Source organism: Coturnix japonica, chromosome 9, assembly GCF_054131305.1.
Source record: "Coturnix japonica strain WE chromosome 9, WE-NBRP24, whole genome shotgun sequence".
NCBI lineage: Eukaryota > Metazoa > Chordata > Aves > Galliformes > Phasianidae > Coturnix > Coturnix japonica.
Window position 1 is genome coordinate 21960784 of NC_140671.1, and position 18333 is coordinate 21979116.

Genomic DNA, 18333 nt, shown 5'->3' on the forward strand with positions numbered 1-18333 from the left:
TTGATGATGCAGGTCTCACTTTCCTGTAAGACTTTACCATTGAGGTACCAAGTGCCGCAACACGTTGTTGTAAGGTCAATAGTAAACATGGCATCCCCTCCAGGTACAGCTTCACCAGTTGTTAGGGGGGATTTCACAGCCAGGACTGGGTCTGAGGAAGAACAACATGTTTGTCTTAATGCTCTTTAGATGCAAGTCTGGTATCTCATTTAGAGATGGAAGATTAAATCATAGGTACATTTCTACTTCTCCCTTTGCATGAGTGCTGGAAGAAGCACTTCTGTGCTTAAGGTCTGTTACAGAAAGTTCTGCCTCTTGCACATGTGAGATATCAAAAGATAAGGATATTCATCTCTCTGTCACAGAAACATAACTTGTATCACTTTAGTGGTAGCTGGAGGTTGATATGAGATAGGAGAACTAGGAATAAAGGAAAGCCTTTGGTGTGTTAATGCACTACTATCCTTAAAGTCAAAGGAAACATCTTTAGGGAGCCAACACAGCTGCTCAGCACACACTGACCCATTTCCATTGGGGTTTTAGTTCTTACCAAGGTGCACGCTCCCTGGGAATTCCAGAGACGGGCTCTGTCCATGCGCATTGACTGCAGACACTCGGAACTGATCATCAGCCTCTTCAGACAGATTGCTCACCGTGAACTCTGGGACGGGGACATGAGACTCGTGGCACCTCACCCACGTGAAGCCAGTTAGTTTATTGGGTTCCACATGTAGCCATTGATTGGAATGGGGAGGTGCATCTTCGGAGGGGACCATGCCAGCGTCACTGAGGTTTCTGTTTTATTTTTCACCACGGGGTCAACTGGGGGCTGGGTGGGAGGTTTTCTGGGAGCTGAACAGAAATAAATACAGAAATATTAGCATAAGGTCATTTAGGCTGGAAAAGACCTTCAAGATCAGCAGACTCAACTTTCAGCATGACCTACTGAGTCCCACCATTAACTACTGTGCTTCCTGAGGACATACATGACAAGCTTATCCCTGTAGGTATTTGCATAGTGAATATATTCACCCTCTGGTTGCTTTGGAACATTTTACAGGTTAAAATCCCATCAGACTTTTTCACTGTGTGCAGCCACTGATACAGGCAGGAGGCTGGGAATTACCTGATGGGCTCTAGTTACAGACTACTGACACAGTAAAGGATTGATTTCATTTCATTTTGGCCATCAGAAAGTTTGGTGTCTGGTTTCAGTCACCCATCTAGACTCCAATTATAATCATATGGAGAACAGCACATTTAGGAGAACTCATCTCATCTTAATAAACCTGAATGAAATCACAGAATCATAGGATCATGGGAGGGCTTGGGTTGGAAGAAACCTTCAAGATCATTAAGTGCTAGATGCCAAAGGTCCCACTAACATAGCATGAAGCCGAAAGCTAGACGCTGGTATCAGATCTCCTGACCTTACCATCAGAAACTGAGATGTCATATTTTGCTCAGAGGTGCCTGCTTGTAGGAGGGACAGCTTCCGAGCTTTTTCTGCTCCAGGAACCAGCTCGAGCTTCAGAATTTAAACAGCAGTCAGAAATTAAACTGAGCTTTGTCACCTCCATCAAATAGAAGGAGTGGTTGGGTGGTACAGCTTTCCAAATAACTTAGAAACTGTCACAACAATCAGATGCCTACCTTTTCTTTTTGAACTTGTTAATACATAGAGCTTAATAGTATCAGAATGCCCCAAGCACTTCAGATAACACGACAGCTGTAAACCCTTCTTTAAGGATTCCTTTGTTTAACCACTGAGTAACTGTAATTCAGTGGTGCTGGTGGGAGAAGGGAAGTCCTAATCTTCCCAGATGGTGAATAGAGTTGATGTTCACATGCAGACTGGTGCTGCAGCAGAGCCAGAAACCACTCATTTGGGAAACACAGCACCAAGAAAATAATGTGAATAGCTTCATAAAATCAGGCAGCTTCACCCAAATTTCATGGCAGGTCCATTATTCTTCCTATTTTCAGGAAGAAATGTTTTCCCTTATTCTTGTAGTTTTATTTTCTTTTCCTTTCCAGCAAGCAGCTTTGTAGCTTACAAACTGTTTTCTAATCACCTCCTGGTGTGGACAAATCACACAGGTTTGACTCCATGTTTTACATAGTTAGCATTTTATATTTGTTCCAGTATGGAACTGTACAGTCATAGAATGGCCTGGGTTGAAAAGGATCTCAAAGATCATCCAGAATCACACAGAATCACAGAATCCTTCTGCAAAAGAAAACACAAAAGCTACAGGGACTTGGAACTTCTTTGTATATCGAGATCAGAAAGAACTGAGAAGTTTTCAAGTACAAAGAACTTACTTTTCCAGATTGCCTTTTCCAGACTGCTGTTCCAGCAGTGACAACAAGCGCAGGCAGCCCGGAGGACATCGCAGACATTGATGATCGGCTGGCATGGATCAGCGAGGATGAGTTTGGGCACAGCACAGCTGGCAAGGGATGCTGGGGTGGCTGCAGCAAGACAAGAGCTCCTCCAGCCTGAAGATCTCCATCACCAGAAGAAAAAGGACAGGGTGAAAGTAAGGAAGACGCGCAGACGAGAAGAGCAGAAAGGGAGATGAGGAAGGAACTTGGTGCAGTGGCAATTCTGGGGGAGAAATTGTACTCTGATAATGTTACACTCTGAAATTCAGTGTTGCAATTTGGAGGAAGGAATTATTGGGGTGGGAATCTGGGGGGCCATTGTAATACCAGAAGAATTTTACAGAGCAGCAGCCATGCATCAAGAGAAGGGCTTCACAGAGCAGCAGCTGTGGAGGGAGAAACAGCATGAGAACCAAGGACACCTCTAGGAAAAGAATGAGTAGCTTGTGGCTTTCAAGGGGGATCTTTGACCAGGGGTTGTTATTGCGGTAGCTTTCCTCCAATTGGTGTCTGTGGTTTTTAAACACCCTCGTCTGTCTGCTATAAAAGCATGGCTTTTCGGGCAGTCGATGGACGCAGCCATATTTAACCATACTGCTGTCTGGCTGTTTGTCCTAGCACGCTGACCTTTTGCCTTCAGGTTTGCCAACTACTGTCTCAGGAACCAGAGTTATTAGGCATTATCCAGGTTATCTTGTGCTTCTACTATGTTAATAGATTGGATGTGAATCCAATGGGGTCTGATGTTACCAATGGTGCTGGAATCTGCGGGATAATCATTGAATGTATTAGCAATGCTCGGTTATGATGCTATTACCTCTCTTATATCCAACTAATTTGGATTTTTCAAATATGACCACGCATCACTTGAGAGGAAGGCGCACGCTCATAGAACTGAATGGGAGAGTTGATTTCATTTTCCAAGCAGGTGTTCCACTTGGGCTCTGTATCACGCACTGGCCATGCGGATATGGAGTAAAACTGGAAGAAATCCCTCAGACCCTGAATGCAGGAGAGAATGTGTGGTGGGTGAGAGAGGAAAGGTGCACTTTGAAGCAGGGGACGCCCTGCTGGCACTGCCTGTCGCATCCACCACCAACACGGTTTGCTCTTTATCCTGCTCCACAGCTGCTGCTCTGTCAAGTCCTTCTCTTGATCCATGGCTGCTGCCATTCTTCTTGGATTACAACAGGGGGCTGGGAGGTTTTTGGCAGAGGGAGGGAAGTTGATTGGGGGTGGGAGTTTTAGAGGGTGGGATCAGAAAGGATTGTTAGGATGGGAAATGGTTGGGAATACTGTCATTTCTTGACTGTTTGCTACGTTCAATGATTACATGTCTTTGCCATATTTCTGCCTGCCTGCAGCCGCTCCTTCAGTTACAAAGCCCACCTCCCCAGGCCCCCGGGCCCACCTTCAGGGCAATGTGAAAGGGCAGCAGAAAGGGCAGTGTCCCAGATCTGCCACCACCATTGGACCCATCCCTCCCCTCCTCAGTCAGTTCTGCGTGGGAATGGAGGGATGAGAAAGGGGGATGGACGGGAATTCTGGGAGAGCTGAGTGGCTCAGCCTGGAGTGGAGGAGGCTCAGTGCCATCCCAGACACAGCCATCAGTCCCCAGGTGCAGAGAGGACTGAGCCAGGCTGCACCCTGCAGCACCCAGCAGCAGGATCCCAGTCTGAGGCCTGCCTAGGTCGTGTGGCTGCGCTGCAGGCTGAGCTATGGAGAAAGCCCCACTTGGAGATTTCTTCGCTCCCTGAATGTTCCCCCCTTTCTCCATCTTGCTCTGCTCCATCCCCAGCCACAGCCCGGCGTCCCCGACATGTTGCTGTGCTTGCAGAGCTGGACTTGGCCCTTGACCTGTACAGGCCCCTGTCCCCACCTGTCGGATATCCACCTTGCCTTCTCACCCCTCTCTCTAGATCCAGTTCATGCCCCATCTATCTCACCTCCATGTCCCACCTACGTCCTCTCTACGTCTTTTGGTCTCCCCCAAACCACCCTCACGGTGCCTTACCTCCTGGCAGGCTCAGGGAAGGAGCACCCGGTGCCCTGAGCCCACAGGCCCAGCCCTGCACAGCACTGCACACAGCACTGTCATGGCGGCGCCCGGTGCTGCCGCACAGCATCCTGGGAGTGGTAGTTCCTGCGGGGCCTGCAGCTCCCAGCAGGCCCTGCAGCTCCCAGCAGGCCCGGGCGAGGGCAGAGGGGAGCAGTGCTGTCAGCCGGGAGCTCGCCCAGAGAGCCCGATGTTCGGAGCACTTCACACCAGGAACTTTGGACTCGGCTGCTTCTGTCCACAACGTCCCTGAGCTGCTCAGGAAGCACAACTGTCTCACCCTCTGAGAGCTGGGCTGTGCAAAGGAGGCTGCAGTTGCAGGCTCAGCTCTGCCCTGTTCCAGCAATGCACTTCCTTACAACTGGAGCACTGTCACGCTTGCTTCTTGCTTCAACGGAGCAATCGCCCACCGCTTTGCACACCTCTGTGCTCGTGCAAATGGCCACCACCCCATCCCTGCACACACACACACACACACACACACACACACGTACCACCCCATCCCTGCACACACACACACACACACACACACACACACGTTCCACCCCATCCCTGCACACACACACACACACACACACACACACACACACGTTCCACCCCATCCCTGCACACACACACACACACACACACACGTACCACCCCATCCCTGCACACACACACACATACACACACACACACACACACACACATACCACCCCATCCCTGCACTCACACACACACACACACATGTACCACCCCATCCCTGCACACACACACACACACACACACACACATACCACCCCATCCCTGCACTCACACACACACACACACACGTTCCACCCCATCCCTGCACACACACACACACACACACACACACGTACCACCCCATCCTTGCACACACACACACACACACACACACGGACCACCACATCCCTGCACACACACACACACACACACACACACGTACCACCCCATCCCTGCACACACACACACACACACACACGTACCACCCCATCCCTGCACACACACACACACACACACACGTTCCACCCCATCCCTGCACACACACACACACACACACACACACACGTACCACCCCATCCCTGCACACACACACACACACAAGTACCACCCCTTCCTTGCACACACACACACACACACACGTACCACCCCATCCCTGCACACACACACACATACACACACACGTAGCACCCCATCCCTGCACACACACACACACACACACACACACGTACCACCCCATCCCTGCACACACACACACACACACGTACCACCCCATCCCTGCACTCACACACAAACACACACACATGTACCACCCCATCCCTGCAAACACATACACACACACCCACGTACCACCCCATCCCTGCACACATACACACACACACACACACACACATACCACCCCATCCTTGCACACACACACACACACACATACCACCCCATCCTTGCACACACACACACACACACACATACACACGTACCACCCCATCCCTGCACTCACACACACACACGTACCACCCCATCCTTGCACACACACACACACACATTCCACCCCATCCCTGCACACACACACACACACACACGTATCAACCCATCCCTGCGCGCACACACACACACACACACACACACATACCACCCTCTCCCTGCACTCACACACACACACACACACACACACACATACCACTCTCTCCCTGCACTCACACACACACACACACACGTACCACCCCATCCCTGCACACACACACACATACACACACACGTACCACCCCATCCCTGCACACACACACACACACACACACACACACGTACCACCCCATCCCTGCACACACACACACACACACACACACACACACACGTACCACCCCATCCCTGCACACACACACACACACACACACACACGTACCACCCCATCCCTGCACACACACACACACACACACATACCACCCCATCCCTGCACTCACACACACACACACACACACACATGTACCACCCCATCCCTGCACACACACACACACACACACACACACACGTACCACCCCATCCCTGCACACACACACACACACACACACACACACGTACCACCCCATCCCTGCACACACACACACACACACACACACACACGTACCACCCCATCCCTGCACACACACACACATACCACCCCATCCCTGCACTCACACACACACACACACACACGTACCACCCCATCCCTGCACACATACACACACACACACACACACGTACCACCCCATCCTTGCACACACACACACACACGTACCACCTCATCCTTGCACACCCTCCCACATGCGTGCACTAATGGACTCACCCATGCACACTCACATGTGTGCAACCCCAGCACTGTCCACGGCTCCGTGCACGCTCATTTGTGCATGAAGATGTGCACAGCCTTGCTCACAGCCATGTGCATACACACAAGTGGGCAAGAACAAACAGTCCACTGGCGTCCCTCTGTCTGTGTCTCACCGGCTGTGTCACCAGAAGAGAATTCAACTCTCAAGAATGAAGAACTCACATCTGGCTCCAAGGAATGTAACTGTCCTATCTCCCAGAGATCTCCACTGTCTCACCTGGTTGTGAGCGTCCCTCACAGCCAGCCAGAAAAGCAAGCAGAGGCTGAGACCAAGGAACCCCTCCCTGATGTGCAGCTCTCTGACAGTTTCTCTTTACACAGAGTGCTGGCGGCAGCCGCGTGCATTATCACACGCACTTGTATGGGCAGTTGGTGTCTAGACGTGAAGGAGACTTGCTAAGTGCTCTGCTGACATATAGGGACAGACAGAAAATTTCAAGTAGGAGCTAGAGCATGTATATAAAGGATGTACGGACCTACAGTTAAGGATGTGGATTTGCATCTGAGTCTGTGCCTGCAGACGATGCAAGCACTATGCATTGTCACCCAATGGAAATGATCAAACAGCTGCTTTGGGACAGACTGTCTGTAGGGCTCAGGAAGTGTGGCCTTCCAAGGTACTTCAGGTGTCCCAAAGAACAGAGGCAAGCAGTGATGATTCCTTTCTCTCTTGATTCTAATACTTGTAGGTAGAGCGCTTGAGAAAGACTTTGGAGGCTTTCCTCAGCCTCTACCTTTCCTTGTACGTTTACAAAAGCAGACTGTCTAAAAACAAGAAGACTGGACACACTTTTTGGGTTTGGTTATTTTTATTAGAATTTTTTTAATATTATAATATATATAATATATATTATATAATTTATTATTGTGTTTATTATATTATATATATTATGTATATAATGTATATTATGTATATTATAATATATATATTATATAATCATATATTATAATATATAATATATATAAATAATATACAATATACAAATTTTTTAAAGTTGTTTTGGCGTTTTTGTTGGTTTTTGTTGTTTTATTCCAGTCCAGTGTAATAAATTCTCAGTCTTACAAGGGATGAATTTTTAAGGCCTTCCTGCTGATGGACCACACTCCACTTGAACGTCAAGTGGAGCATGAGGTAGCCTTCATCCAGAAAGGTGGAATCTTGATGGGATGTTGCTGTCTTATGGAGAGGAATCTCGGCGTCCCCCAGGCTGAGCCAACACACGGACACAGATTTCTGGATGGTGACCATCGCTTTCTGCCCCTGCTCCTGCTGCCTGGTCTCTCTTCATCATCGGTATCCAGCAGGAGATCACGAAGCCCTGGAGGCACGGTGATATCCAGGTCATCGTCTGAAACTTCTTCCACCAGATTGGAAGGGACCAGTCCTCTTGTGCCATCCGTCAGCTCTCCCAGAAACCAGCCATCCTCATCCATGTCTCCACAGATGTAAACGTATTGTCCAGCTGTCAGTGGAAGCTCGTTTTCTGGGTCCTCATTAGGGCCCTCATAAGGATTTTGTAGCTGTGACGAGCTAAGAATCTTCGTTTTGGTGGTGATGGTCTGCGAAAATGTAGATGCAGACTGCCACTGGCCACTCTTTTGACTCCCCCGGCTTTTCCTGGGGATTGGGGCATTCCTGTTTGGGATTTCTGTGTGGCCTCAGCTTTTTCCCCATCTCCAGGAGCTGTGTGCATTTTTCCTCCAGACTCTTGCTGAGCACTCCAAGCTTGATGTCAGCCTGCTGGAGGTCTCTCAGCAGGTGGTTCTGGGCCTTCAGGGCCTGGCAGTGACTCTCCAGGTTGCTCAGGGCTTGTTGGAGGTAGCTGCACTACTCCAGCAGCTTGCTGCTTGTGCTGCCTGGGAACCCCGGGTCTTCCTTGGCCGTCTCATTCTCCTTTTCCAGATGCTGTCCCTGCAGCTGGTTGATGTCCTCTGCCTTCTCTGTGGCCTCTTTGGATGTGGAAGAGGCCTCCTTGAGGTGCTGGACTATTTCCAGCAGCTGCTGGGTACGGAGGCAGAGCGTACGCATCTTGTCCTTGAGCCGCTCGACCTCCTCCCACATCTGCTGAGAGCTTCTGCTCCTCAGCAGGCAGCACTTCTCTCCAAGGAGGCTGCACTGTCTATGCAGCTCCTTTAGCTTCCTCAGCAGGTGGGTGTTCTGCTCCTGCTGCTCTCTGTGCTCAGGTGGGCAGGCCTCTTGTTGCTCTGCAGCCTCCTTTTCCAAATGCTGTCCCTGCAGCTGGTTGACCTCCTCTGCCTTCTCTGTGGTGTCTTTGGATGCGGAAGAGGCCTCCTTGAGCTGCCAGACTATTTCCAGCAGCTGCTGGGTACGGAGGCAGAGCGTACGCATCTTGTCCTTGAGCCACTCCACCTCCTCCCATATCTGCTGAGAGCTTCTGCTCTTCTCTTCAAGGAGGCTGCACCGTCTCTGCAGTTCCTTCAGCTTACTCAGCAGATGGGTGTTCTGCTCCTGCTGCTCCCTGCGCTCAGGTGGGCAGGCCTCTTGTTGTTCTGTAGCCTGAACACCCACCTCTGCTACAGCCCGATGGCAGGCCCTGGCCCTGTTGAAGAAGACGCGTGGCTGCCCCTCCACGTGCTCCAGGATGTACTGCAGGAAGCGTCTTCTCTGCTCCTGCAGCTCACACTGGAGGCGCTTGCTCTCCACGGCCTGCTCTGCACGGGACTTCCAGCAGAGCTGCCGCTGGACTTCCTGCTGCATTCTGTGGTCTGCTCTGCTGCTGTCGCTCCTCAGCAGCGCCTCCGCCAGCTGCCGCTACAGTTGCCATGCCTGGCGGATGGTGTCGTTGCGCCGCTTCTGCAGCAGCTCCTGCATCTGGCGCAGCTGGGCCTCCTTCTCCTGCAGCAGTTGGCAGATCTCTGCTTGCCACTGCCTCAGGCTCTGCTCCCGCAGGCGCTGCAGCTTTGACACCCGCACCCGCTCCCACTTGGAGCGCAGTTTGTCGGCCAGCAGCTGCCGCTCCCGCTCTGCCGCCTCCTGCCGCTCACGTCTCTCAGCAGCGCAGCGGCGCTGCAGCTCCTGGGAGCGGAGCCGCTCGCCCTCCAGCTGGGCCTGCAGTGCCTTCAGCTCCTGCCTCTTTTCCTCCCGCTGCGCAGGGCAGGCGGGGGGCTGTGCCGGGCCCCGGCGGGGAGAGGGCCGGCTGCCCGGGATCCCCAGGTCTTCCTTGGCTGTCTCTGGCACCTAGAACCAGAAAATCATAGAATAACAGAATGGTTTGTGTAGGAAGGGGCCTTCAAGACTCTCCCGTTCCAAGCCCATGCCAAGGGCAGGGACAACTTCCACTAGGTCAGGTTGCCCAAAGGTGCGTCCAGCCTGGCCTGGGGCATTGCCAGGCGTGTGGCAACCACAGCCTCTCTGGGCAGCCTGTGCCAGCGCCTCTGCCCCCTCATGGTGTCCTGTCTTCTTATATCTCATCCAGATCTCCCCTCTTCTACTTTCAGGGCACTGTCCTTTGTTGTATCACTACCCTCCCTTACAACCAGTACATCTCCAGCTTTCCCCAGTTCTCCTTCAGGCACTGGAGGGCCGCTCTGTGGTTTCTCCAGAGCCTCCCCTCCCCAGGCTGAACAATCCCCACTCTCTCAGTGTGTCATCTTACCTGGACGTGAGCGTCCTTCACGGCAAGTCGACTGGAGCCCTGCTCTGCACGGTGGCAGTGCAGAGCTCCCTCCTTTTCTTGGGAGCAGGACATTGCGTTACGGAGCACATCTGCCCAGCTCCCCACGATGTAATAGGTGAAGAGCCTCCTCTCCAGCTCCAGCTGATGCTGGAGGTGGCGGATGCAGGCGGGCTGCTCACCATTCGTCTCCCAGCGCAGCTTGCTGAGGACGTCCTGCAGCTGGGCATGGGCCGCCTCGCTGCTGGGGGGGTTCCTCAGCACCTTGGCCAGCTGCTGCTGCAGCTCCCGAGCCTGGCGCAGGGCTGCATCGCAATCACGCTGCAGCAGCTCCTTTGTCGCGCGCAGCTCGGCCTCCTTCCAGAGCAGCAGCTGCCGGGTCCCCGTCACCCGCTGCCGCTGCTCCCACTCCTTCAGCTGCTGCTCTTCCTGGGCCTGCTGCTTCTCCCAGGCACAGCGCAGTTGGTCGGTCAGCAGCTGCCGCTCCCGCTCTGCCGCCTTCTGCAGTTCACATCTCTCGGCAGCCCAGCGGCGCTGCAGCTCCTGGCAGTGGAGCCGCTCGCCCTCCAGCTGGGCCTGCAGCACCTCCAGCTTCCAGCTGTTCTTCTCCTGCTGCACAGGATGAGCTCACATAGTGGTGCAGATGAAGAGGTATTGTACAAGCCATTCACTGTGCGGGCTATATTCATCTCTATAGCCGAACCATGCCAAGTCAGTGAAAGAAGTAACTTGCTGGATTCTAAAATAGTTTTGCTTGAGAACGGCGCTGTTGCCAACTCTACTTGTTACAAAATGAACTACACCAGAGAGAGAAGGAAAGGGCAGCAAAGTTTTATATTTCTTTATGTTAGGAAAAATGGTAAATTTCTCAACCAATATGCTACTCAAGTATCCCCTGTATAGCCCTGAACCATGACCCATGTAGGGGTGTTAGAGTATTGTGAAGTTATGAAACAGCAGAGGTAGACAATAATAGTGCTGACATTGCTATTTAGTAGTTAATCAGTTAAAATGTATAGTTTAACCATAAGACAGATGGAATGGACTGGTCTAGCCCGGATGGCTCGGATGAAAGAAGATAATGAATTTCTGGACAAGTTCAAAAGAAGAGTAACACGTGAAGCATGAAGCCTGGGCCTAGGATGAAACACGAGAAAGAAGGACTGAAGATGTATTGATTAATCACGAGAAATGAATAACATAAATGATGTAATGTTTACCTAATCATATAAATATAGGACGTTTGTAAAGCTTAAGGGTCATTCACTAGGAGTGACCCAAGCTCTGTATGCATGTTTCACCTGAGCACTGAGCTTGTTAATAAAATCAACCCTGGAGTACCCACGAGTTCGAGTCTCGACCTGGTTCCTTTCTGCAACGGTTTGGCACCCCAGATGGGACTCTAGGCGTTGATTGGGGTAAGTGCCTAAATTTTTTATTATATCCAGGGGGAAGTGCATCCACTCTTTTAAGGGTTCGAGTCCTATTTTTGGGGTTCGAGTCCCCGAGGCTTCTTATTTTTGGGGGGTTTGGGGTTCTATTTTTCTGAGGTTTATTTTCCTCATTACAGAGTGGCTGCAATTCTCACTGGACCTTGGATTTCTATTTGGAGAATAGTTATGGGGGGATCGCCGTCTATAATTAAGGGTTCACCCTTAGAGGAAATTTTGTGTAACTGGAGTAAGATTGAAGGTGTTGTGGGGTTAAAAAAGAAGCGAGTGATCACTCTGTGTCAGGATGACTGGCCATTCTTAACCTGGGTTCGTGGGGCTGGTCCCGACGAAGTATGGCCACCTGAGGGGACGTTTGATGATAAACGTCTTGCTACCATGCGGCGAATACTCCAAGATAGAAATCCTTATCAAATGGATTATTTATATGTGTGGATAAATTGGGCTGATAAAAGAAATCAAATTAAGTTGGGGAAGGCTACTAGCAAAACTGAATTATTAGCATATTTTGATGAATTACATCAGGGTGGGTATAATTCTGATCGGGAAAAAGATGGAAATAATAAAGAAGTGGGGCAGTATCCGATGACTATTGAATTTCATTCTAATCCGAGGGTTGGTCCTGATACCGGCCCTGATGTACCACCTCTATTAGCAGCAGCAGTACATCAGCCTTGGAAACCGGGAGATTTGATGCTATGGCAAGAGAAAATGCCGCGTTTATGGGAGGATGCGGAAAAATGTGCTAAGATGTTGTCTAGTATTTTCAGAGATTATAAACCTAATTGGGAGGACATACAGACTCTGTTACAGGAATTATTTACTGTAGAAGAGAGAGAGAAGATCATGGCTAAGGATAGAGAGTTATCAAATACTAATCCAGGAAGACCTGTATGGCCCATAGCTGATCCGAAATGGAATATTGTTAGACAGGATGAGCTTCAGGCTTGGAGAACGGCTACACAGGGTTTGCTAGAGGCTGTACGCCAGTGTGTCGAGCGGGTTACTAATTGGTCCAAAGTACAGGAATGTCAGCAACGGTTGGATGAACATCCCAGTGATTATTGGCATAGACTTCGTTCTGTTTTACTTAAGTATGGGGGTATGACAGAGCAGACTTTTCAAGAGCCGCTTGCAATTAGTGTGTTTGTAAATCAGGCTGCACCCGATATTAATAAGTATTTTAAGAAACATATGCCGGGATGGCAGGCAGAGGGGTTGCAAAAAATATTATCTGTTGCCACGTTTGTATACAATGGGCGAGATCAGGAGAGACAGGAGAAAATGCAAAAAGAGAAGGATGAGGAGCGAAAGCGACAGGAACGAGAGAGAGAGACCGAGAGGAAACGTGAGAGGCAGGAAAAACGAGAAGATATGGCTTTTTTGGCAGCTGCGATTACTCAGTCAGCTCAACAGAATAGGTGGCAAAATGCTAGAGGCAGAGGTAGAGGAAATCGGGGAAGGAGACGAGGATTTCCACCCCAGATTGGTGGAGAAATTGTATGTTATTGGTGTGGAGATTTTGGACATATGCAGCGAGAATGCCCCCTCAGACCTCGACCTTTTCTAACCCCCCAGGGTTATCCGGTGACAGACGCATCTGGGCCTCATATAGATTCAGGAGTGGGAGGCTTGCGACGAACTCACTCGCAATAACAGGAGGATGGCTGTTACTCTGAGTCCAGAAGGTCATGTAATCGCAGAAGTAGATGGGCTAGAAGTTACATTCTTAGTAGATACAGGAGCAACTTTAAGTTTGTTAAATTTTGATTTGCCTGAAAAATCACTAGAAACTGTTACTATCAAGGGAGTTTTAGGGGTAGAAGAGAAATACTTGAGTAAACCACTGCCTGTAACCTTGTCAGGACGGATGACATGGGCACAGTTTGTTATTTCACCCACTTCTCCAATATCCCTATTAGGAAGAGATGTCCTCCGAGAACTAGGCACTAAATTAGATTTGAATTCAAAAGGGATGAAACTTTACTTTTTGGGGAATGTACTAGCTGTAGAAAGAGAACAGAAACAGAAAATTGAAATTCCAGATGACTTAAAAGACATACCCTCCGGTTTGTGGAGTCATAGTAGTAAGGATATAGGATTTTTGAAATCTGCAAAACCAGTGGTAATCAAGACAAAAGCTGGACCACCGCCCTCAATTAAACAGTACCCGATTGCGACAGAAGCATTACCTAGTTTAAAGAAACAAATTCAGTATTTTATTGATGAAGGGATATTGAGACCCATTATTAGTCCATATAATACTCCTATTCTGCCTGTTTCTAAAAATAGAAAGGATGAGGACGGGAACCCTGAATATCGTTTTGTACAAGATTTAAGAGCAATTAATGAACATGTTGAAGCCCTGCACCCTGTAGTTCCTGACCCTTCACTAATATTAACTGAAATACCAGAATGGTCCAGGTGGTATACTGTAATGGATCTGACGGGAGCTTTCTTTAGTATACCTATTGCTGAGGAAAGCCAAGAGATCTTTGCTTTCACATGGGAAGGGAAACAGTTAACGTGGACTCGGTTACCTCAGGGGTTTACGAGTTCACCAACTTTGTTCTCACAGATTTTGAAAAATGATTTAAAGGATGTTATTTTACCTCAAAAATCGGTGTTGGTTCAATATGTTGATGATTTACTTATTGCTAGTGCAACAAAAGAAGCTTGCATAGAAGACACAAAGTATTTATGTAATAAATTGTATGAAAAAGGACATAAAGTCTCCCTTTCCAAATTGCAGTTTTGTAAGCCTGAGGTAAAGTATTTAGGGTATGTATTAGCTTCAGGGGTAAGGAAAATTGATCCAGAACGAATTAATGCTGTACAAGCAGTACCTAGGCCAATCACAAAGAAACAGATGAGGGCATTTTTAGGACAGGCTGGATTTTGCCGACCATGGATTATAGGGTATAGTGCAATTGTTAAACCTTTACAAGAAGCTACTAAGGACCAGGCCATCGAACCGATACCATGGACTGATGAAATGCAGCAAGCTTTCCAGGCTATTAAACAGGCGCTGGTATCCGCACCGGCTTTGGGACTGCCCGACTATGGTAAGCCGTTTACCTTATATGTTACCGAATCAAGAGGAATTGCAAAAGGAGTTTTAGTTCAAAAATTTGGACCTTACGAGCGGCCTGTCGCCTATTACTCACAGTCATTAGATCCTGTTGTGAGGGGAACTCCCTATTGCATTCGAGCTGTGGCTGCAGCGGCAGAACTCACCGAGAAAGTCCGGACCATTGTCTTGGGACATCCCCTGGTTGTAAAGGTTCCGCATGAAGTAGAAATCTTGCTTAAAAGGTATGCAGAAAAATCCCTTTCTCCACAGCGCGCTCACCGCTACGAAGTCATTTTGCTCCTAGCTGATAATATCACCTTAGAGCGATCAAAACCTTTGAATCCAGCCACCTTACTCCCTGATTCAACTGGAGAACAAAATAAACACGATTGTGTGCAGGTGATTCACTCAGTCTCACGACCGAGGGAAGACTTAAAGGATGAGCCATTAACAGAGCCTGAGTTAAACTTGTTTACTGACGGTTCTAGTTATTACATTGCAGGAAAGCGATACACCGGATTTGCTGTGACAACTGAGACAACTGTTCTACTAGCAGAATCTCTCCCAAGCGGGTTGGGAGCACAAGGAGCAGAACTTATTGCGCTCTGTAGAGCGGCACGATTAGCACGCGGCAAGAAGGTAAATATATACACGGACTCAAAGTATGCTTTTGGAATTTGCCATGCTATCGGCATGCTCTGGAGAGAGCGAGGCTTTCTGACCCCTGCAGGGAGAACAATAGCTCACGGTGAGCTAATAAATGACCTATTACTGGCTATACAAGAACCACGAGAGATTGCTGTAGTTTACATACCTGCACACAGCTCTAAAAAACATGCGTTAGCAAAAGGAAACCAACTTGCAGATGCGGCAGCTAGAGCAGCTGCTGTGCACCCTAATTATAGTGTTCCTATTATGACTGTACAAACTATACCACTGCTATCGGACCCTAAGACACTTTATACAGAAATGAATAAAGAGGAACTGGAGGTGTGGATGCGTATGGGAGCTGTTCAAAAGGATGGGATTTGGATGATTGGTGATAAACCTATGTTACCACATAAATATTTGCTAACTTTAGTAAGGTGGTATCATGATAGAAGCCATGGCGGTCCAGGAAATATTGCAAATCAGATTGATCGTTTGTGGATAGCACCGGGAGTATATGCAGCAGCTAGACGAATTGCTGCAGGATGTGAAATATGTCAAAAGTACGGGATAACCAGACCCAGGATGGAAGAAGGGAAGAGACCTCCAGCTGAATATCCTTTTCAGAAACTTCAAATTGACTTTGCTGAAATGCCACCAGTATTGGGATTTAAATATATGTTAGTTATTGTGGATCATTTGTCTGGCTGGGTGGAAGCATTTCCTACACGAAAGAATGATACAAAAACTGTGATTAAAATTCTGTTACGAGACTTAATTCCAAGGTACGGAGTCCCAGAAGAAATAGACTCAGACAGGGGAACACATTTTGTTTCCTCAATGATGGCCGAATTGTCAAAGACACTGGGAATTACTATGGCGGCACATACACCGTATCATCCACAGTCATCCGGAAAGGTAGAGAGAATGAATAGGACTATTAAAGATAGATTAGGCAAAGTAATGTCACAAACAGGACTCAAATGGCCAGATGCATTACCTTTAGTCTTATGGGATTTGAGAACATCCCCTAGGGAGCCTTTAAAAATTAGTCCAGCTGAGGTTTTATTTGGGAGAGTAGTGGCAGTACCAGGAACATATGTCTCAGCAAAAACTGCACTTTTGGAAGGGGAAGAGAATATTACTCAATATTTGTTGTATTTACAAGATTCTTTTAAGAGAATTCAGCAATATGCTTATTGTTATCAAGGATTACCAAGAGATGTTAAAGTACATGATATTATTCCAGGAGATATGGTAATGGTGAAAGTGTTTAAACGGAAACATAAAATGGAGCCCAAATGGGAAGGGCCCTATTGTGTGTTGTTAACTTCTCTTTATGCTATCAAGGTCAAGGGTAAAGAGGCATGGATCCATCATACTCATGTGAAAAAGGTCTCTGCATCCTTTTCTTCCTCGTCTGCATAGCTTCAGGACATCGGTACCAGTATGAATTCTCCTATCGGGACATTTTGACTGGACATCAGGTAACTTTGAAAACGAAAGAGGTTTCTACGACTCAGCGTGAATTCATCATAGAAGGAGAAAGAAATACTGACTTATTACAACTCAACAATGTCCGAACCCCTTTTGGCACATTTCGATGGTATATCCCCGGTAGTACTCGAGCTAATTTTAGTTTTTGCATTAGAGCACGATTTTCTTATCCTTCATACCCCAGAGTACCTCCTCCTCGGCTCCGAGCGGTATGGGTTAACCATAATATTAATTTTAGAGAACCAAGCAGTGGTACTGGAATCTGGTGTGTGGGTATGCTCCCCGGCTTCAACAATTCGTGCTGTCATAAATTCTCCATTGCGTACCCTCGGGACGGGTTTAAATTAGTTCATACACATTGGCAAGAGGTAAAATGGGGACCTATGTCCTGGCATGACACAAGTAGCCATACTCAGCAGATGAGACACCGAAGGTCTTTACAGCCACATGTCTCTTATGAATTAGGCCACTATCGTTATTGGACAGATAATTCTCATGTATCAATAATGCAATCGTTTGCCCAGAATCTAAATGTCAGTGATTGTTGGATTTGTTCAGCCTTACCTAGATCAGTAGCACATGGAGTAAATTTGATTGGTATCCCTATTCATGTTAATACTACTATTGGTCATATTTGGAATACAACAATATTAAGAAGTAATTTTACCACTCATGCTTTATCATTGGCTCATACACGATTGGAGAACAATACTTATATTCATTGTGTTGAAAATCGTGATTCTACTGGAACCTATTTGGGAAATTGGACTTTACGATGTGATAATCTCACTGCTATTAAAAACAGAAATCAATTGATTTTGAGTCTCCCAGGAGCCTATTGGCTGTGTGGAGAACATGCGTACAAAATTTTACCCAAAAAGTGGCGAGGAAGATGCACTTTAGGCCTAGTTGTACCCGATATGGAGATCATTCCCAGAGAAATAAATGGAACGTTATGGCATAGGTCTTTCTATGGACGTACTAAAAGAACTATTTTAAATCCTTTAATTGAACGACCAACAGGATTCCATGCATTTGTGCGTTGGTTTATACCTGGTTTAGGTGTTAGTGAATTGGAAAAAGCAATACTGAATGTGTCAGGGGAGGTGGAGAAGTTAGCTAATGCAACGGCTTATGGCTTATTAACTATACAAGGCGAGCTTACAAACTTATCTAAAGTAGTTTTGCAAAACAGAATGGCACTAGATATGCTTTTAGCT

At 48.0% G+C, this 18333-nt stretch overlaps 2 protein-coding genes and 1 long non-coding RNA gene across 4 annotated transcripts; 2 read left to right on the forward strand and 1 right to left on the reverse strand.

Moving 5' to 3' along the window:
• Positions 1 to 1663: 1663 nt before the first annotated feature.
• On the reverse strand, positions 1664 to 4500 carry LOC146759849 (uncharacterized). Of its 2 annotated transcripts, none has more exons than XR_014931935.1 (3): positions 4403 to 4500; positions 2326 to 2502; positions 1664 to 2251 (listed from the first exon to the last, which is right to left on the reverse strand). It is a non-coding gene; the product is annotated as an uncharacterized LOC146759849 (long non-coding RNA). The 2 variants fall into 2 exon arrangements; XR_014931934.1 differs by having other exon boundaries at positions 1671 to 2251; positions 2326 to 2510.
• Positions 4501 to 11295: 6795 nt separating this feature from the next.
• LOC146759850 (uncharacterized) lies at positions 11296 to 14399 on the forward strand. Its single transcript, XM_085509708.1, has one exon. It carries the CDS (start codon positions 12064 to 12066, stop codon positions 13549 to 13551), a length of 1488 nt encoding a protein of 495 aa, XP_085365834.1. The 5' UTR covers positions 11296 to 12063; the 3' UTR covers positions 13552 to 14399.
• An 85-nt stretch (positions 14400 to 14484) lies between these two features.
• On the forward strand, positions 14485 to 17645 carry LOC146759851 (uncharacterized). Its single transcript, XM_085509714.1, has 2 exons — positions 14485 to 15607; positions 16967 to 17645. Exons 1-2 carry the CDS (start codon positions 14765 to 14767, stop codon positions 17042 to 17044), a joined length of 921 nt encoding a protein of 306 aa, XP_085365840.1. The 5' UTR covers positions 14485 to 14764; the 3' UTR covers positions 17045 to 17645.
• Positions 17646 to 18333: the final 688 nt, after the last annotated feature.

Excerpts from the sequence above, each read along its gene's own strand:
- LOC146759851 (XM_085509714.1), top strand. The coding sequence starts at position 14,765 with ATGAGGGCATTTTTAGGACAGGCTGGATTTTGCCGACCATGGATTATA. Across the intron at positions 15,608-16,966 it reads GATTAGCACGCGGCAAGAAG|GTCAAGGGTAAAGAGGCATG; the intron begins GTAAATATATAC and ends TATGCTATCAAG.
- LOC146759850 (XM_085509708.1), top strand. The coding sequence starts at position 12,064 with ATGGGGGGATCGCCGTCTATAATTAAGGGTTCACCCTTAGAGGAAATT.